The sequence below is a fragment of the Corvus hawaiiensis genome, chromosome 2 (assembly GCF_020740725.1).
Source record: "Corvus hawaiiensis isolate bCorHaw1 chromosome 2, bCorHaw1.pri.cur, whole genome shotgun sequence".
In the NCBI taxonomy this organism is placed as follows: Eukaryota; Metazoa; Chordata; class Aves; order Passeriformes; family Corvidae; genus Corvus; species Corvus hawaiiensis.
In genome coordinates, this window is record NC_063214.1 from 84881445 (window position 1) to 84900770 (window position 19326).

General features: G+C 42.2%; 2 protein-coding genes across 5 annotated transcripts; one reads left to right on the forward strand and one right to left on the reverse strand.

Annotated features, from left to right (window-relative positions):
- The first annotated feature begins 1381 nt into the window (after positions 1–1381).
- Positions 1382–6986, forward strand: TEX30 (testis expressed 30). Of its 3 annotated transcripts, none has more exons than XM_048295915.1 (5): positions 1382–1472; positions 2481–2711; positions 4150–4201; positions 5334–5461; positions 6622–6986. In XM_048295915.1, the coding sequence occupies exons 1-5, from the start codon at positions 1455–1457 to the stop codon at positions 6793–6795; spliced, it is 603 nt and encodes a 200-aa protein (XP_048151872.1). In that variant the 5' UTR covers positions 1382–1454; the 3' UTR covers positions 6796–6986. The 3 variants fall into 3 exon arrangements, with proteins under 3 accessions (XP_048151872.1, XP_048151871.1, XP_048151873.1); XM_048295914.1 differs by having other exon boundaries at positions 1383–1472; positions 5253–5461; XM_048295916.1 differs by lacking the exon at positions 1382–1472 and adding an exon at positions 1812–1968 and having other exon boundaries at positions 5253–5461.
- Positions 6987–8010: 1024 nt separating this feature from the next.
- Positions 8011–18772, reverse strand: POGLUT2 (protein O-glucosyltransferase 2). Of its 2 annotated transcripts, none has more exons than XM_048295912.1 (10): positions 18585–18772; positions 16306–16511; positions 15695–15900; positions 14857–14934; positions 11583–11755; positions 10392–10629; positions 9606–9815; positions 9160–9249; positions 8519–8623; positions 8011–8270 (listed from the first exon to the last, which is right to left on the reverse strand). In XM_048295912.1, the coding sequence occupies exons 1-10, from the start codon at positions 18755–18757 to the stop codon at positions 8253–8255; spliced, it is 1497 nt and encodes a 498-aa protein (XP_048151869.1). In that variant the 5' UTR covers positions 18758–18772; the 3' UTR covers positions 8011–8252. The 2 variants fall into 2 exon arrangements, with proteins under 2 accessions (XP_048151869.1, XP_048151870.1); XM_048295913.1 differs by having other exon boundaries at positions 16306–16477; positions 18585–18683.
- Between the last annotated feature and the right edge of the window lie 554 nt (positions 18773–19326).

Here is a 19326-nt window from a genome sequence, read left to right on the forward strand (position 1 = left end):
GAACCTGAGCTACCCTGCCAGATTCACTTCTCAGAGGGCTGCAATATTTCCATCCCTGTGTTTGATAATGTCCAGCTGGCAGGCTGACAGTGAGACCCTGAGGGCACAAGCCAGAGTGCATTTATTTTCCAGCAGGTGAACATATGAAAAACAAAGTTCTGCTTGGTGATGACACCTTCAATCAGCTAAATAATAGGGCACCCTAATTGATATGAGTGAGCTTTATACACTGATACTGTAAGAAAACATGAGCTCTGACTAAATACCTTGCAATAGAGGATTTTGGAGGTTTTATTGGCTTATGAAATACTCAATATACAAATACAGCAAGCACTGTTGTACATTGTTGGTGCTGTCTTCCACCAGTTTAGGGCTGCGTTTGAACACAGTAGGTTATTTACTGTACAATAGAGCACAGCCCAGGGGACAGATGTGTGTTGGTACCTAGAAAACCAGCCATTGAGTGTCTTGCCCCTGTTTGTCAATGTCACAGAGATCCAGTGTGCTGACAGCTGCCAAAAAGAATTACCTGATGTCACTCTGGACATCTAACCCTTCCCTCTGTACTTAGCGCTGCTGAGTCCACACCCTGAATCCAGTGTCCAGTTCTGGGCTCCTCACTTCCACACAGACACTGAGGCACTTGAGCAAGTCCAGAGAAGGGCAATGGAGCTGGTGAAGCTTCTGGAGCACAGGTCTTATGAGAAGCAGCTGAGGGAGCTGGGGGAGAGAACAGAAGGCTCAGGGGAGACCTTACCACTCTCTACAACCACCTGACAGGAGGCTGTAGCCAGGTGGGGGGTGGCCTCTTCTCCCAGGCAACCAGCGACAGGACAAGAGAATATGGTCTCAAGCAGTGCCAGGGGAGGTTCAGGTTGGACATCAGGAGTAACATCTTCATGGGAAGGGTTTCTAAACATTGCAATGGACTGCCCAAGGAAGGCGGTGGAGTTGCCATCCCTGGAAGGTGTTCCAGAAATGACTGGATGTAGCACTCAGTGCCAAGGTCTTGTTGACATGGTGGCGTTCAGTCATAGGTTGGACTCGATGGTCTCAGGGGTCATTTCCAACTAAAATGATTCTGTGAATCTGTAACTTACCATAAGCATCACATCTGTAATTCTTGAAGTCAGTAAGAACCTGACTTTCTGAGCAATCCCTAAGCAATTGGCTTAAATTGTTCTGAATTACCACCTAGCAGTCCATGGGGTTTTTGTGCACACAGGTGAATAAAAACAATTTACGTGGGGCTTTATTTATTTACGGGGGTTTTATTTATTTAACACGGCTCCACCGCGGCCCATCCCAAACTCCCGGTCCCCCGCGCAGGCCGCTGCCGGTTCCCGCCCCTGGGGGCGGGGCCACGCCCGGCTCTGCCCAATCAGCGGCGCAGCAGCCGGGCCTCGGGGCGGGATTGGCGCGGGGGGCTGTCACTCACGTGACGTCACGGCGGGATGAGCGGGCCGGCCGAGGTATGGCTGCGGCCGCTTCCAGTGGCCTGTGCCAGCGGGCGCTGCTGGGTCCTGTGCCTGGCGTCTGTGGGGATGTGTGTGCTCCTGCAGCCCACCCTTCCCCTCTGAGGAGGCTCTGGAGCTGGGCAGGGCGGGCGGGCTGGGTGCGCTGCCGCCTCTGCCTTCCCAGGAGCGGTGCATCCATGGCTGGTGGGCAGCTGCAGCTGTGCCCGTCTCCGTGTGCAGGCGTCCGGCCGTCCCGCGTGTCCTGTGCCATCCCCCTGTCCGGCATCTGCCATCCCCTCCCGCGGCTGTGGGAGCGGCAGCTCGGCAAGGCCGCTGAGCACCTGCCTCGGCCTGGGCAGCTCCTCTCGGAGCGCTGCAAGGACCGCGGCGGGAGACAGCAGTGGGTGAAGTGTGCTCCATCCCAGCCCCGGGGTGTCCTTTTTGCTCTCAGAAGCCACCACAGGGGCACGTGTGCTGCCCAGTCGCCGTTCATTCCGCAGAACATCAGCAGGTCTTGTGTCTGGATCAGCTCCTCCAGCTGTCTGCTGGTGGAGGCCCTCTGTCCCCCTGGAGCTGGCTTTGTCTGAACCTGTGCTGTCTCCTGGCCCTGGGGGAGGTTCAGTCCTTGCCTCTGTGCAGGCTGCTGCTTCGCTCAGTGGCTAACACACTGTAATTCCAAATTTTTGCTAGGCTGTGTCTTAATGTCACGTAGTCTTGTGGTTTAGGCAGCTAGTTAGGTCTGGAAAAGCTACACGTAGAAATATAGAGATGGTCAGAATAATTTCAGTTTATTCTTTGAAGCTAGGTATGGTTCATTTTCTAATGCAGAACATAAGGTGTGGAGTCATAAAGTGACTTGTGCATTATTGCGTGGAAAATCTTTGAACCAGAGGTGCAGTTACTCGTTTAGTACTCTTAAACAGAAGAAATAATAACAGGCTTGCAATTTTGGTTCATTTCTTAATTGTCTGCTTTTTCTTTTTTTTTTTTTTTAAGTAATATTGGGTTTTGTTTCATTTCTAGGTTAAAGTGAAAATACCTTTTGGAAACAAATACCTTGATGCTATCTTTTCTGTCCCAGAGAAGAAACCAACATATGGAGTGATTCTTACTCATGGAGCTGGAGGAGACATGAACTTCCCTCAGTTAGTGTCCTTGGCAGACTGTCTTGCATCCCATGGAGTTCTGTGCCTGCGGTTTACTTGTAAAGGCCTTAATGTTGCTTACAGGACTAAGGCTTTCAAAACAGTTGTGGTAAGGAGTGACCAAATTCTTAGAGCAAATCTTAGATCAACGGGTGTTGTCTTCCAGGTTTCTTAAATTACAGCCAGAGATTAGTCAAGCAGCAGTGGGGAAAATTAGAACCAATGTTTAGCTAAATGGAGCACTGTGTGTGAACAGAAACACCGGAGCAATTCTTAGATGGGCAACAGCTGGAACAGCTGCCACAAGTGTGCAGATTTGAGTTCAGGGAGAAAGAAAAGCTTGACAAAAAGCAAGGGTGTTTAATAGGAAAATTTACAGCTTGCAAAAAAATGGAACAATTTAGAATGGAAGCGAGCGTGGTGATCTGGGAGGGCTTGGTGAGGGAAGGGAGATGAAGAGACAGCTTTGGAAGCAGTTTTGATAGAAAGAAGTTGATCTGAGAATTGTGCTGGATCTTAGAGGGTTGGCAGCTGGGAGAAATAGACTTTTGGGAAAGAGTAGGGGACTGGGTCACAGCAGGATTTGAAGCAAGGGAGATTGGGATTAGCATATGAGAGCCTTAGAACATACGTAACCTTTGATTCCAAAATCAGTTTAAAGTGTTATCTGCATCTGTTTTTCTCTTTCTGCTGCTACCTTATTAAGGCTGTCCTTATGTGCCTAGGTTTTGCTAAAATGAGCAGCCTTTTGTTGTGAGAGCATCAGTTTAAGATTATCTCCCTGATCTGGAGCATGTTGGAAGGAATGGAATTTTTTTACTGATTATCTAGGGACTTTTAGTGGGACATAGGAAGCGCTTTGCATCGAGCATGAGGCATTTTTATAGCAGAACAAAGTCCAGTTCTAAAGGAATTTTGTATGATGTCATTGTGATTATAGGTACATTAATTTGAAATCAGACTTTGCTGTCTTTAATGTGGCTCTCCATTCTTTTTTAAAGATGCATAATGTTGTTAGTGCGTTTATGTTAACATGCTGCTGTGCAAAGGTAATTTGAAGGCATCTGCTAAGGTAGCATCTGATTAGTTATCTCCTAAAACCTGAAAAAATGTTGCTGAATTTTATCTTTTCTGTTGGGCTTAACTGATCATGTCACAAACTTTTAATTGGAAATACATAACCCCAATGAAGGGCATTTTTGCTAACCCGCCTTGCCTTTTGATGGGCCAAGAGCCTGCATGGGTTCTGCTACTATCACTAAGTTGATACATAGTAATCACTTATGTTTTGGTAACTTGAGAGGGCATCTGGTATTTCAGACTTGCTGAGAGCTAATGTGAAATTATGTTGTTGCTGCAAAATGTTATGAAACCATTAATGTGATAAACCCCAAAAGAGCGCCTTGTATGTATCTGTTCTTTGTTTAATCTGCAGTGCTGAAAGAGCGTCCCATTTTGTGTTTAGTAGCTACAAACAGAAGAGATCCCTAGCTTCCCAGCTATCTGAATTCTGACTTGTAATGCTTCTCTTTCTCTTATTTCTTTAGGAATACTTGAAACTTTCTGATGATTATAAACTTTCTGGTGTTTTCCTTGCAGGTATTGTTTTTATTATCAATAATTTTCTCTCTTTTACTGTCTCTAATAATAGCAATCTGTAAGTATTCCAAGTCTATCCCACTTTGGTGAGAAGTGAATGAGCCCTCCTTATGATCCCATAGATCTTGCTGCAGAGGAGGGAAGAGCAATAGATTGTATTTTACAGGTACTTTGGGAGAAAACTTCCTTGTCACAAATTACAGGACATGAGTTTTCTGATTATCCATGTGTGCTTTTTAACTGCAGGTCTTGAAGAATTCTGGTTACTAGTAAATGGAAAACAGTTTTCCCAAAACAGGTTTTGGTAATTAAAACCTAGTGGCAGATAAAAAAAGTCTGCTGTTATGTGAGAAGGGGAATAGATTAGGAATATCTTAATAGGGGAAATTCTAAATTTTCTCTAAGTGAAACCAGATCTGTGCTGCTATAAGAATCAGCCACTTGTAACACTCAATTACAGTGCACTGTCAGTTCATATGCCTCCTCTTTGAGGAGATACTTTGATACTCCCTTGCTGTCACTGACTGACCTCATGTTACAAGTTCACACTTTTTTTTCTCCCTTCTACTTTTACTTTTAGGCTGAAGTCCAAGGTGTGCATAAACACTTGCTGGATTTGTTTTGTGAGCAAAGTGACATTGAGCACAGAATTTTGTTTTGAATTTGGGCAAATTGAGGTTGCATTAACAAGATAGTATCATGGCTATCTCAAATTTCCAGGCTCTGGAGCACAGGACCAGTCCCTCTCTTCCCTTGCCCCCAGGATAGGCTGTTGTTCCTTTCAGTATTGCAAAGGATCTGTATCCATTTATATTTTCTTTCTTTTCCGCTTCTTTTTTAAACAGGGGTGTAAATGTTATAACTAGACAAATATCTCAGCAGAAAATGTTGAAATTAGAATTAATGTTTTTCATGGAGTAGAACATCCCTAGCATTTCATACCACTGAAATAACTCAGTTGGATTGGTTTTGGGAGTTGTGTACTAAACCAGAATGCAGATGAGGTGACAGCAGATAATACTTTTTTCCTTTATTTCTACATGGGAGAAAGGCCGTTCCATGGGCTCACGAGCTGCTGCCTCTGTGGTACGTCAGCTGAGCCAGGATGATGATGATGATGGTTTCATTCAAGGTCTCGTGTGTTTATCTTACCCATTGCATCGACCCAAACTGCAGTCCAAGCTCCGGGATGAAGATTTATTACTTACCAGGTGTCCAGTGCTGTTTGTCTCAGGATCAGCAGACGAGATGTGTGAAAAAGTGAGTACCCTTGTACATCCTGCCATGACAGGGCAGTCTGGAGGAGCAGCAATGAGCCTCAGTGATGTCTGTATTTCACCTGATTAACAGCCTTCCCTGAACAGGTGTCTTCTGAAGGAAGCCTTGGGTAGGAAACTTCATCAGACACAAAGAAGCCTGGCAGTGCTTTCTTTTGCTGCTTAAAACTTAATGGATCATGCTTGATCTTCCACTTTAGCATGCTCATCTTTGGGCCACTGAAATACCACTGATTTAAATGGTTTCAATAGGATTGCACAAATTAAAAGTGGGCTATGGAAGGAGTGAGTTATTTACTATTTTGTTTTAACTATTTCAAGTTACAAAACCTGTGCTGTGCCACCAATTTCACACTGGTCACATTGCCATGGCAAATTCTTCTAGCAAAGCAGTTCTACCCACAAGCCAGGCTTCTGTGGTAGAAAGTGATATTTTTGCAGAGATGAAGAGCAGGTGTGCAGAGGTAGGCAGGGAAATTGCTTTTCTGCCTTGTTTTCTTGCAAACAGGTATCTGTTGTTCTTGAACAGGTCAGCTTGAATTTGGGGCTATGTGCAATTGGCATTTTTCATGCTTGGACAGCTTCTAAGGAGTCATAGTGCTTTTGCGAGGAGTTGTTGCTAAAATAAGTCAGGCTAGCAACCAGCAGATCCTTGGAGTGCCCTCTTAATGGGGGAATCTTCCACTTCATGAGCTGGTTCTTAGATCTGTTTGCTGAGAAACTTCAACAGTGTCAAAGCCAGTCCCTAAGGAATTACATTGCTACTTTGCCTCTGTAGACAAATCTTTCTTCAGTTCTATGTTTTTATTGCCAGCACTACCCTCTGACGGTAAAAATGGACTCCTTTGTCAGTATGGGGAGGGTGCCTGCACAGGGTTGTGACCTGTGCAGGTTTTGAAGTTCTAATTTTCTGCTATTCTCTGTTTGAGTGAGGGTGAAGCATTGAGCAGATCCCAGTATTTATATCCTGGATAGATAATATATCCCATTTTCCTATCAAGGTGTTTTTCATGTGCACACAGATCCATTTGGATTTTAGCAGCTGCCTATTATGCATTGCACAGGCAAAGCAAGAGACATCTAGGAGTTTCAGAGTTTGTAGCAGCTGATTCTCTAATATCTGCATTCTTATTTTCTCCATAGAAATTGCTAGAAGGTGTGGTGAGCAAAATGAAAGCCCCTAAAAAAATCCATTGGATTGATAAAGCAAACCATGGGATGGCAGTCAAAGGACGAACAACAGAAGATGTCATGGAAGAAATAAATGCGCGAGTTTTTTCTTGGCTTAGAGAGAATGTTCAACTGGAGCACAAATAATTTGCAGTGTTCAAGCAGTATCTTCATTTAGTTTTTCCTAAATGTGGCCAATAAGGGGTTTGTTATTTTTGAGAGGCATATATTTTTTTAAACTGATCTTTTCAGAGGTCTAAGTGCAAGTGCAAATAAAGTTTTGTATGAATGAAAAAAAATATGCAAAACAATAAAGAACTTCTTGAAATAACAAAATACATCATGGGAGCATTGTTCTCTGTGTTTCTATGCAAATAACCATATACAACACTTGGGGATGAAGAGGATTAAGTAATGCTTTTGACTAATATTTGAAGTAATATACTGGAAAAAATCTAATTGGACAATGTATCTTTAGGGGTCTTCAATTCCCAAGTCTATTACTGATGCTGCACTCGCTTGCAATTAAAACCTACTGATTTGTAGGGTTCTGCCAGCACCTCCCCTGAGACTGGTGAGCCTACTCTGCCTTGGTGCTGTATGCTGGCACTCCCAGGTGCTTCAAAACCAGTGAGGCAGGGAGAGGAATCTCTGGTCGTTTACAGTGTCTGCCACCTTAGGGAGCCAGATTCTGCCTGTGTGGGAAGGAAGAGGTAATGCAGGCACAGCTGGGCATGTGGAGCAAAGAATATGGTTTTGTTTACAGTTTTGAGAAGTCCCCTTCAGCAATGTCCTTTGTGTAAAGGAGGCCCTCTGATATATAAAAACTCATAGAAGACAAATTGTGTTTAGTGATGGAGGAACTCCTGGAGCAGGAAGCAGTTTGCATCCATTGTGACATACCACACAAGGCTTCTATCCCGAGGGCTCTGAAGAGGCAGGCCAGGGTCTGCACCTCATCACCCATTAGCAGGAGGAACTCAGGTCCCTGTCCGAGCTCTGACACTGGAGAGTGGATGAAACACTTTGTATGTACTGGCAGCTGCAGCCTTTCTCATTATGGGCTGAGAGTAACCTGTTGGTATAACCAGGCTTACAGCAGTATTGGAATTGTGGTTTTCCTTCAGGTTAACAAGACTTATTACGAACCCCACAGCCCTGTCTTTGAGATTGTGTCTGAAGGAACAAAGTTTGGTCTGAAAAAGATGCCTTTGGATGGATGGATGGATGGATAGATAGATGAGTAGGGGGGAAGATGTACAATTCTTGTCTGCCCTTTTCTGCTAGTGAAAAGACTGACTATAAACAAGCATGAGTAAAAAGTATCTGCATTTCTAAGGTAACTCAGGACAGGAACACATGACTGTTACAAACATGGTTTTTATTTAAAAAAGAAATTATAAAAATGTGTGTGAACATGCCACCACTGCATGATAAAAAGGAAATCGGGGGGGCTTTGTTTTCTTCCATATGTAGATCATGAAATGGTAAACTTTAAAATACCCACTGACATTATCCATGGGCATACTAATCCAGATTCTTCTTCTTTCTTTAAGAAGACAGTCTGAATGAATGTAAATTTTGAAAAAAATTATTTACTTCTGTCAGAGTTCATCTTTGGCCTGCAAGAAAGAAGAAAGAAAATCAAGAAAGAAAGTCAAGAAAGAAGAAACATGGTTCAGTTAACTGGAAGCTTAATTTTTCACTGTCTAGTCCTGCAAATGCATCAAGAAGTGTTTCTAAGTTCGATAGGTGTTAATGGCCTGGCCTGATAACTGATACCGTGGGGCACTGAGCAGCCATGCTCCAGCGGGGCTGAACAGGAACAGAAGACACCCAGTACTTACACTTAACTCTGCATGTACTGTACCTTTTTTCGGTGGCAAGTGCATGGGAAAAGGTCATCATCAGGCTGCTGCACCTTCTCCATCCCATCTCTGATTTTTGGTTCACTCACTTGCAAGCTGGCATATTCCTAGTTTTAAAAAAAGGAAGGTATCATTAATTCATAAATTTTTTAGATTGTACATCTGGTTGCCAATACTGCAGCAACTCAGCTGAGCCATTCTGTAACAACTTTGGGGCTACACAATGTGTTCCTGCAGACTCTGTCACTGACAGGGTGAGCGGACATTCAGCTGCAGATGGGAGCCCCTTCGGGTGCCTCCCTGGAGTTTGGTATCTCGGTGCTAATGCACAGATATTTTCAGCTGTGGTTCACAGGGTGTCTGTCTGATGTGGAATTCTTTGATCATTGTGGGCAACGTATGCTGGCAGATTAGATCAAGATTTATGGGATCTGACTGCCTCTCAAAGAGCCAGCGTAGTCTTAAGGGGTTTCACAGGATATAACTGAATACAATGTTTGTAAACCAAAGGAAGATTTTAATTGCTGCTGCTTGCTTCGTGGCTTCAAGTTCAAGACTGGCCAACTTCCAGCAGCTCTGTTGCCCTGAATTCTCACTGTGTGATTTCTATTTTTGTGCCAGTAGCCGTTAAAAATATACTGACCTGGAAAAGTTTGAAATAGTAACAAAAAATGTGGTCTCCCATGAGATTGTTTCTTGCAAATTCTTGTCCAGATTTTGCAATATTTTTTGCCTGTTGAAAAAAATGAAAGTATGGTTTATTGCTTTTATTGCCCAGAGCTAGTATTTATTTCAGGGTGCTACTGTTGACTGGGGAGTTACATATGATGTTGACAGTTTAGAATAACTCAAATAAAGCACTCTTTTTAAATGTTAAGGCATTGTTATGAAAATACTCTTTTTTTTCCTGAAGTTCAATTTGATTTCAAATTAAGGACATTATTATGCATTTTTAAGTGTTTTCCCTGTTTGTAGAGTTGATGAAAATAATTTTCAAGTCCTTCTAATATTTTTTTGCTTTGTTTTAAAGAAATGCAATTTTTTCCTCTTCTAGAAACATCAGTGAGTACTTCTAAAGGCGTATTTTACCTCTTCATCATGTTCTTTTGCCCACTGTAATTTTTCTAGCAGATCACTCAGGTCACTTTTAAATGGGATGTAATGTTTCCACGGCTGCAGCTCGTTATAAAAGTGCTCATAGTAGATGGAGTCTTGCTTTAGCACCACACTGTTTCCTGCTAGTAGATAAGGCAATCTGTATGCTGCCACTGTGCCATCAATATTAATTTGGTATTTATACTGGAAAGACAAGGACCAGAAGTTATTAAAAACCACAAGATGCCAGTGGCTGGGTTAGGTTATATTCTGAGGGCACTGGTGTTACTGACTTGCCGATATTGAGACATGTAGGACTGGCTAGGCAAGCATCAATGTCTAAGAAGCTTTTATTATCTAGTTTGGAATTCGTCACAGTGCAGAGTACACAGAGCTTCATCAATTAAGTTCTCCGGGAATTCTTAGGCGCTCATCCTCGGATGTGAGGGTAGATGTGCCACTTCATCCACTGATTTTCCCACTATGTTAGTTATGTTAGTAGTCCTGATCGCTGAATCAGGAAAAAGAAATAAAAAGGAACTTGAAGTTACATAGATTACACAAGGTTCTACAGAACCTTTAGATGTAAGTCAGACATTATTATCCTGAGTGTAAGAGCTACATAGCAGTTAATCCCACTGGAGGTATGTCTAGTCATGCTTGTTACTTGTGGTGTCCTGAAAAACTAAAAATCACTTTATTATCAATAATACAAACTAAGTTATTTGATAATGGGAAACAGTGAGAACTGAGTTCTATGAAAAATGATTAGCGGCTTACCTTAAAAAAATCAAAAAATGAAATGTGCTTAACAATAGGGCCATAGAGGCTTTCATCATGTTTAAAGAAAAAAAAGTTTGTGAAAGCAGCGTCTATGATCTCTGGATGTCTCCTGCTGAGTTTTACAAGCTCGAGCCTCTCTTTGCGGCTGTCACGTCCTCTCCAGAAGGCTGTGGTATTCTTGTCTTCCCACGATGGGCCAGTGTTTGCCTGGACTGACATCATATCCAGACTGACTCTGCAGGAGAAAGAAGTGATTTCATAGTGTAGCCTACTGGAAACTAATTTTTAAAGTGCAATTACTTAAACGAGTTCACAGTACCCATAGACAGAGAGCAAAGATGAAGGTAAGTCATGAGCACACCACGCTGTGTTACTGTATGAGTCATTTGCAGCAATAGAAACATAATGAATGTTAAGTTCACAGGCATGTGGCATGACAGCATCAGTTCAACAACATGGCATGTAGAAAGAGTACCTGTCAGCTGTCATGGAAAAAAGTAAGTAAAAGTGGATATGGTTGCCAGACAGATGAAGGTGATGCAGGATAATGTATCTTGCTTAATAAAACATACTGCACGTCCTTTAAAATGTTGAGAATTTAAAACACATAAACTGGGAGGGCAAGGGATAGCAAATTTAGAAAAAGTCTTGATAAAAAAAAATGGAATGAACTAAATGCAGTGAAATGATAAACAAGTTCAAGATGGATTACAAAGATCCCCCTTAGAAGCCATCTTCGTAGTGTTTCAAGACAGAACAGAGCAGTTGCCAAGGCTAGTTATGGTCAGTAATCAAGGTGGGAGATGGTAGCTCCTAGTACAAGAATTCTAGCTAGTTGGGATATGAAAGGTGCACAAAAACAGGATTCTAGCAAAATCAGGAAAGAAAGACACCTGGCCAGTTGTCAACAAGTTCATGGGGGGAGAAACAAAGCAAACAAATCAAATGCTTAGCCTTGAAACACTCTTAAGTGCTATTTTCAGTGACTTGACCATGTTTGGATAAATTTCGATTTTTGAAATGAAACAGTGAAGTATAATGTCAATATATTGATTACACAGTTACTGCCTACCTAGGGTGCCAGTGTCTCAATGAGTAAATGAAAACAGTTAATATACTGTTAAGTCATGGATCTCTATGGAAGATCATTCACTGTGAATTTTGTCAAGAGTTTAAGCCATTTCTTACCGTCCCATAGTCTCCAAAACTGAGTCTGTTAAGTCATATGTTGGCATGACAATGTCTTTTGACTCACTGGACCCACACCATGAGAAAATCGGGTGCAAGTTCTGTGGGGGCTTCCTTTTCTCCAGAGGCCAGTCCCCCAAATTTACAAAAAATTCTACATCTGGCATTTTCACCTAAACAGAAACAAAGTAGGTACAAATGCAGTTTAACACAGAACAGTATTCTGCTGGCATTTCACATTTTTTAAACAATCTAAGAGGAAAAAATAGCCAGGTGTCTAATATACTTAATGTACCTGTAATAAATCACTGAAGTTTAGAAACCTGTTAGAAGTACTGAGACCATAGAGTAAAGCCTACAAAATAGTATTTTTTAAAGAAGATTTGTACAAAGTCACATAAGGCATAGGAGCACCCTTTTTAGAAGATGGTTTCCTGTTATACTTTTCATGACTAACCACACAATCATTTTATCAGGCTAGCACTGGGACCTTGTCAGCAACTGTATAGCTCCAAGGTAAGTTGGATCACCTTGTTACTATATGAAAATTGCTGCTGGGTGGTAAATCAGTTTTCTGTCACATCAGTGATCTGATTCACCCTGTGTCTGCAGGATGCCTAAATCCAACAGAAGAGAAGAAACAGAAATAAACAGCCATGATGGGAAGACCACATCTAGTCAGCACTCTGGTTAATTATTAAGCATAACATCATCACTTATTTAAAAGATTTGGTAGTGTAGAACCATACCTGAAATCACTGTCGCAGCCAAAAAGCAAGCAAAGTACTGTCGATGGCCAGGAAGCAGGACAGAGGGCATAATTTTGCTGCTACATGAAACTGTAATGCCTATATTAAGGCATTAATACCCCTATATTAAGCACTGTGTGTGGTTTGAGTATGTTCAGGTGAAGTAAAAAAAGGTACAAAGAAAGGCAGCTTTGTAGTTTTCCAAAGAAAGGACCAGCTGCCTAGTGAGGAGACACTGAAAATGGTGGGACAGTTCCGTTAGGAGAGCAAAAGAAAAAACATGACATATGGCTGAGTTTTACAGAACCCTGAAGGCACATAAAAGGTCAGTGCAGATCTAATGTCATAGCTCACTCTCTTCATTTCATTTTTAAAAATATACATCTCCAATACATACCCCTCAGCTACCTCTTTCAAAGCAAAAGAAATTAATAATTTGCCAAATATCAAACATTCTTCTAAATAGTGGAAGATACTACCTTCTTTTCAAAGTGTTTGCCACACAGTCTAATACTCAGCACTAAGCTTCATTACTACAGTGCCATCTCATGGTTGTAATGGGCATAAACCCCTACAAATTGTATTTTCTACACATCCTCAGCGGCAGAATCACTCAGCAGCTTATATCTTCTTCTCCAACCAACTATCTAATGTCACTCATTGACACTGTCCTAAGAGAAATTCTTGAGATATTTAACGGGACTGAGACAAACTGTGTTTTCTAGATCTGTAAACAGTTTCTGGTTTTGGAGTTAGCAATCCTTCTTCGACATTTAGTCTGAAGTCCTTAGATGTAATTTAACTCCATTATTTCTTGTCCAACACTACTGACACCAAAAACAGTTTACTTCCATCTTCCAGAGAACAATCTTTTAGAAAATTGCAGGCTACATTCATGTCTTCCCTTAGACATCATGTCCTCCCTTAGACAATGTCAGATGAAACAAACCCCAGTTAATGTTCATTTGTACATTTAGTCACTTGTCCCATTTTCCTGTGCCATATTAGTTCAGCAACGTTAGCAATTGAGCAATCCTTAAAGCGTGACACTCAAAGGCAAACATAGTAGCATAACTGATCCATTACTAATCCTGAGGATAGTGGAAAGGTTACTTGACATTTCTTTCACGTGTTATGTTAACTTGCGTTTAGCTTTTTGCAGCAGAGTGCCACTGCTGAGTCACATTACACCAGTGACACTGTAACCTTCACACTTTTCTGCAGAAAATAACCTCTCACTCCCTGTTTTAAACAGCTGCCATAACTATAACACTTCTCCAGCATTTGTGTATTATCCTGCCTTTGTCACTTAATTTTTATCTATTTTTCCATAAATTTCTCTTGTTAAGAAAATTTAAAATTATGATTCTGTAACATGAGGTGCTTGAAGGTTCTTTCATTTTTGTTATCTGAAAATTCAATAAGCGTATTCTCTAGTCCATCATTCAGTCAAAATATAACTAGTTATTAAATGGTGACTGAACCTACAATAAATCTCTGAAGAATATTTTTGTGACACCTTTCATGTCTCTGGAAGCATTGGCAACTATTATTTAAGTAAGTCTTTCCAAGCAGATTACATTAGTTTCTTCTGTGCAGAGTTTTTTACCTTGTTTGTGAAAAGCTTTTGAGACTTAGCCCCAAAAGCCTAAAATAAAGATACTTGACATCATAATAGAAATTTATTACCTTGTTATAGAAAGGAATTTTACTACTGTGACATATTTTATGATAAATCCATGTTGTTTCATACCAATTACCTTATCTTTCAGCTACTTATAAATAATGTGTTTGTTTTTACTAATTTTTTAAGAAAGCTTTTTAGGTGAAGAACCCCATACTTCAGTAGTTCCTCTCCTTTCTCCTCTTTTTAAAAGAAAAGGCACTTTTTCTTTTTACAGTCAAAATAGATATTAACTTGGCTATCTTCTTATTTCTCTTACTATTCTTTTTATGTAAAAATGACATATTTGTGTGTGCTGAAACTTCAGCCCAGCTATATTCTGTCACTGTGTACATAATGTCAGGGTTTTTTCAGCGTTTTCCTAGGAAAGAGTCTGTGTGCTGCTTTTTTCTTGTACATCAAATAAGTTTCCCACCACACCACCTGCTGGGGTTTTGTTACTCCTTCTCAGTGGAATTTAATGGAGAACAACATACATTCCCTACTTTTTTTAAGCCATCCTGTAAAATGTACTTGCAGAGACAGAATTTTCTATTAGATGTTACAGGATGATTTATTTCGTCTACAGAAAAAAAGAAAACAAACAAACCAACACACCCTGTCCTGGCTTATCAAAATCACCTATAAAAGCCTGCTATTCAATTAACTTTCGTGATACTCCAATCAGATGGCATTCTAGAACATGACAGCTTCAAACAAGGAAAATCCATGATCTTTCCATAATTAATCAACGAGGAAGAGTTTTTTAACAGAAACAGCAACAAATACACTGAAGTGTATTTAAGCCCAGGCTTCTATAAATTTGGACATGCAGAATAAGTGGCTGTACAGATGTACTCACTTTTCTTGTCAAAGAAAGCAGTATGGCATCCATGAAAATTCTGAAGCCAACATGTTCCCCATATGTCTTTATATAAACCTGAAAATAAACAAAGGTTTTACTGGGTGATTTCATTCCAGAGAACGGCTGGCACAGTTCAGAGCTCTTTTAATCGCTTAGTAACTCATCAGACAGATTGTATGGCTGTACAGATTTGTGAATCAGCTGGGAAGCAACAGAAATCACAGAAAAGTGATAAATAAAATAAAATAATAAAAATAAAAAATTACAAGCTTTGCTTGCTTTTGCAGATGTTTGAGGTCTGTTTCATGGAAACAGAAACTGTTGCTTATTTCTGTGGTGTTCCATTCTTCTAATTTCTGTATAAAACTCCACTGAAGTAAGTACAGCTTTGTAATAAAGAACTGTAGCTCTGATCCTTAGTGCAGCTAAAAGTGATATTTCTTTACCTCAGAATTATGCACGATGTAATTTATTGATGCACTTCAAATTAGATGATCGCGACACCTCACAGCAGTACTGCTCAGAGAACAGGAAACTGAATTAGCATTTAGGAGTCTTGGGTGTGTGCCCAGTACTTCTATTGATTGGCTGGAAAGTAATTTGCTTTCACTGTGTTTCAGCTGTTACATGGACAAAAAAGCACTTACAAAGCAGGACAGATACTGCTGAGCTCATACACAAACTGCAAAGTAGTCAAGGACAGAGAAGCAAGCAAAGTCTTGTTCTTAAAGAACAGACTACAAGAAGCATTCACAACTGGGAACAGACGAACTGCCCAGTTAACATGGCTTCCCACCAAATTCCCATATGGACTTCAGATCAACCCATTCCATACCTCATTGTCTTTGATGGTGTAGTGACACAAACTCTGTCTTTGTCCAAACCTCTGCGGAATTTCTTTTGCAATCTTATCTGGGTCAACAGTGGGAAAATTTGCTAGGTCCCTCTGAATCTGTGGAATGGTTTGAGGGCAGTTCATCTCTTCCAGCCATGCACTGCTCTCCTCCTGAGGGCAGTCACAGTTTTCATGGTAAATAGGTCCTATTGGGAACACAATTATTATTTAATAAGTCATAATATTGAGCTGTTGCGATCACAGAAGAGGGTCAGACACTGAACATTCATTGCTTAGGGCCAAAACTTCAGCAACTCTAAATGGACATGTCTGAAAATTTTTTTAACTCTAATGGAGTCATGTCAGCCTACATCAGCTTCTGTGTGAGACCCCACATGTATTTATTAGGCAACAGCTTCACAGCATTTGCTTCCTTTTATTATTTTGAATACTATGCGTAGGACACATACAATAAATCCGTAATTCCGATGGGATTTGATAGTCCAGAGAAGCACCGAGGTCCCAAAGAATCCTATGCTTGTAGTAGAAGACATTCTGGGACACACTTTGTGAGCCATAGTAGGAAACCTGTGTGTAGTGGTGCCTCTTACCTTCTAAAATATATGGAGACTTTGCAACATGCTTATCTCCAGTTTTGACTTCTATCCTCAGGCTTTTGTAGCTTGCATACATCCTGTATCTCACGAGGAAGGAACCATCTTTCCTGTCCAATACTTGCACACCAACACGAGTGAACTGTTCTTCGGGAGCAGTGATCTTCACCTGGAATGCATTTTCACCTGGTGATGAAGTGAACCTACCCAGAGAATAAGTGGGAGCTTAATAAACAAAGGAAACATATAGAAGATTTCTTAGTCTGGTCCATTCCTTTGCAAGCCAACAGATTTCCAGTGACTTCTCTGAACCACGTTAGGCCCCTACAAGCACATGCTAATGTTCACAATCAAGGTGTGATTTTTCCAAAGAGAATTTTGGTAGGCTACCTAAAATGTCTCACGCCATTAGAAGCATTAGATATCAAGAAGGTTCCAGTCAGCCACGAGCGCAGCTCCAAAAATCACTTGACACCCTACACTTGGTGCCCTACTGGAAATACAGTCTTTGACTATATGGGAACAAAGCACCTTTAAAAGCCAGCAGAGCTTTTGATTGGTAGTGGCTCAAGTGTAAAATGATGGGAAGGTAGAGAGCATGCAGATAAATGGATCTTGGTGGATATATCTTTGCGTCCTTTCCTGTAGGGACAGAACAAGGGCAGTGGTTTTAAAGTGAAAAAGGGTAGATTTGGTTAGATATAAGTAAGAAATCATTTACAATGAAGGTGGTGAGACACAGAAACAGGCTGCCCAGAGAACTTGTGGATGCCCCATCAGTAGAACTGTTCAGGGTCAAGCTGGACAAAGCTTTGAGCAACCTGGACTACTGGAAGTTGTCCCTGCCCATGGCAAGGGGGTTGGAACGAGATGATCTTTAAAAGTTTCTTCCAACCCAAACCATTCTACAATTCTATTAAAAAAAAATACTAGAGCAAATTTCATTTTAGCAGGTTAGTAAGTCTATTATTTTACATTCAGAAGCAAAATGTTTTCAGATTACCTTATTTTCCAGGTATTATTTAAGGAAATACAGAACAAAGTTAAACTTAATCATTATGGTAGCTTATATGGGGAAAAAAAGCAGGGAAAAACATTATAGAGGGATCAGATAATTCAATGTGCAAATGAGATATTTTGGTAAAATTCACCATACACCAAACATAGAAAAACCTCCATAAAAGCAAATAAAATAATCTGAATAGTCATGAATTTATCACATATCATTGAGGTATTAACAAAGTTGGTGCGGTCAAAATGCTGTCAACTTCCTTCCACCTTTCTTCCATCTCTTTAAATATAGTCCCAAGTATTTAAGGAGACCCTGGGATAGAGAAAGGTGGTGGGAGTAGCCAAACTAGGGGGTTACAGCCCAAGATCCTGGTCACCTTTCCTAAAACTTACTCGAGTCCAGACATACTCGAGACCTGCCAGTTCAATTAAATGCAAGAAATATTTACTACCCGAGTTAAGCTGAACTGGCAGCTTCCATACTCACACAAGCCATGGCACACTTAATCTGGATGACCTTGATGGAGCATTCTGAGCTCCTACCTAGGCTGTATGACCAGTTTTCCTACAGGAATGGAAAGCAACGAGCATCCTCTGAAAATCACAGAATCAGAGTTGTTAGGGTTGGAAAGGACCACTGCAGATCATCTAGTCCAATCCCCCTGCCAAGGCAGGGTCACCTGCAGCAGGTGACACAGGAACGTGTCCAGGAGGGTTTGCAATGTCTCCAGAGAGGGAAACTCCATAGCCTCCCTGGGCAGCCTGTTCCAGTGCTCTGCCACCCTCAGAGGAAAGTTTTTCCTCATGGTGAGGTGAAATTTCTTGTATTTTAGTTTATGGCCATTGCTCCTCGTCCTACTTCATTCCTATGAAGTTTACCTACTGGCCTATGGAGTAATTCCTAAATTATTCTACTGATCTTGCACCTCGGCATGTAGGAGAAATACGACTGTTCCTAACAGTGGAAAGAAGCAGGCTGCCTGAGCCTAACAAATTAAATATATTAGTCACTGCTAAAGTTTTGACAAAGGAGAATAAATAATGAATTTTTCCACTGACTAACACGTATGTTTTGCTGCTGAACATTTTCATCCTCTTATCTCATCCCCTCGCGCCGTTATTTGATACTCCTTGAAAAGATTAATAAGTGATATACAGAAAGAGTCACGTGGAGAGCTTTTAGCCTGCCCTTTCAACAACAAAATCGCAATCCTCTCGGTTTGACCCTGCCCACAATCTCCCCGAAAAGCCGCCGCCGCTCTCACCTCAGCCCTTCGGCGTCCACGGCCTGCACGTAGAAGTACCGTGCGGGGAGCGCGGCCGCGGCGCGCAGCCCGGGCCCCCACACGGCGCTGCGCTCGGCGCTCGGCCGCCCGCCCCCGCCCGCGGCCGCCGCCGCGGCTCCCAGGGCGAGGCACAGCGGCCACAGCGCACGCATCGGCAGCGCTGCCCCCGACGGACCGACACCGCCGGCACCGGCCTCCCGCCCTCCCCCGCCGCCGGGCAGTCCCGCCCCCGGCGCGGCTCCATGGGGCGGGGCAGCGGCATCGCGGGGCGGCGCTGCCGAGAGGCGCCGGCCGGTTGGGAGGCGCCGGGTGAACCCCCGGGAATTACCGGGAGCATGGGAAGCATTGAGGACAGCTGGCTCTGCCCGCGGCCATCATTTACGCATCCGGACATCTCTGCGCCGCTGTTTAACCCGTGCCATGAGCTGAAGTTCCTCGCCCCCCCGCCCACCAGCCTCCCTTCACTCCGTTCCCAAACGTCAGGGTGGGAAATGGAGTTTACAATCAGGAAAATGTTTTTTCAAAATTCTCCTCAAAGCAGCTGAAGGTGAAGAGCTTCTTTACGCTGAGGGTGGCAAAGCCCTGGAACAGGCTGCCGATGGAGGCCGTGGAGTCTCCGTCTCTGGAGACATTCCAAACCCACTGTGTTCCCATGCCACCTGCTCCAGGTGACCGGCCTTGGCAGGGGGGTTGGATTAGATGATCTCCCGAGGTCCCTTCC

Excerpts from the sequence above, each read along its gene's own strand:
- TEX30 (XM_048295914.1), top strand. Across the intron at positions 2,712-4,149 it reads AGGCTTTCAAAACAGTTGTG|GAATACTTGAAACTTTCTGA; the intron begins GTAAGGAGTGAC and ends TTATTTCTTTAG. Across the intron at positions 4,202-5,252 it reads TTCTGGTGTTTTCCTTGCAG|GCCGTTCCATGGGCTCACGA; the intron begins GTATTGTTTTTA and ends CATGGGAGAAAG.
- POGLUT2 (XM_048295912.1), bottom strand. The coding sequence starts at position 18,757 with ATGCGTGCGCTGTGGCCGCTGTGCCTCGCCCTGGGAGCCGCGGCGGCG. Across the intron at positions 15,901-16,305 it reads GTCTCCATATATTTTAGAAG|GACCTATTTACCATGAAAAC; the intron begins GTAAGAGGCACC and ends TGTTCCCAATAG. Across the intron at positions 14,935-15,694 it reads ACACCATCAAAGACAATGAG|GTTTATATAAAGACATATGG; the intron begins GTATGGAATGGG and ends GTTTATTTTCAG.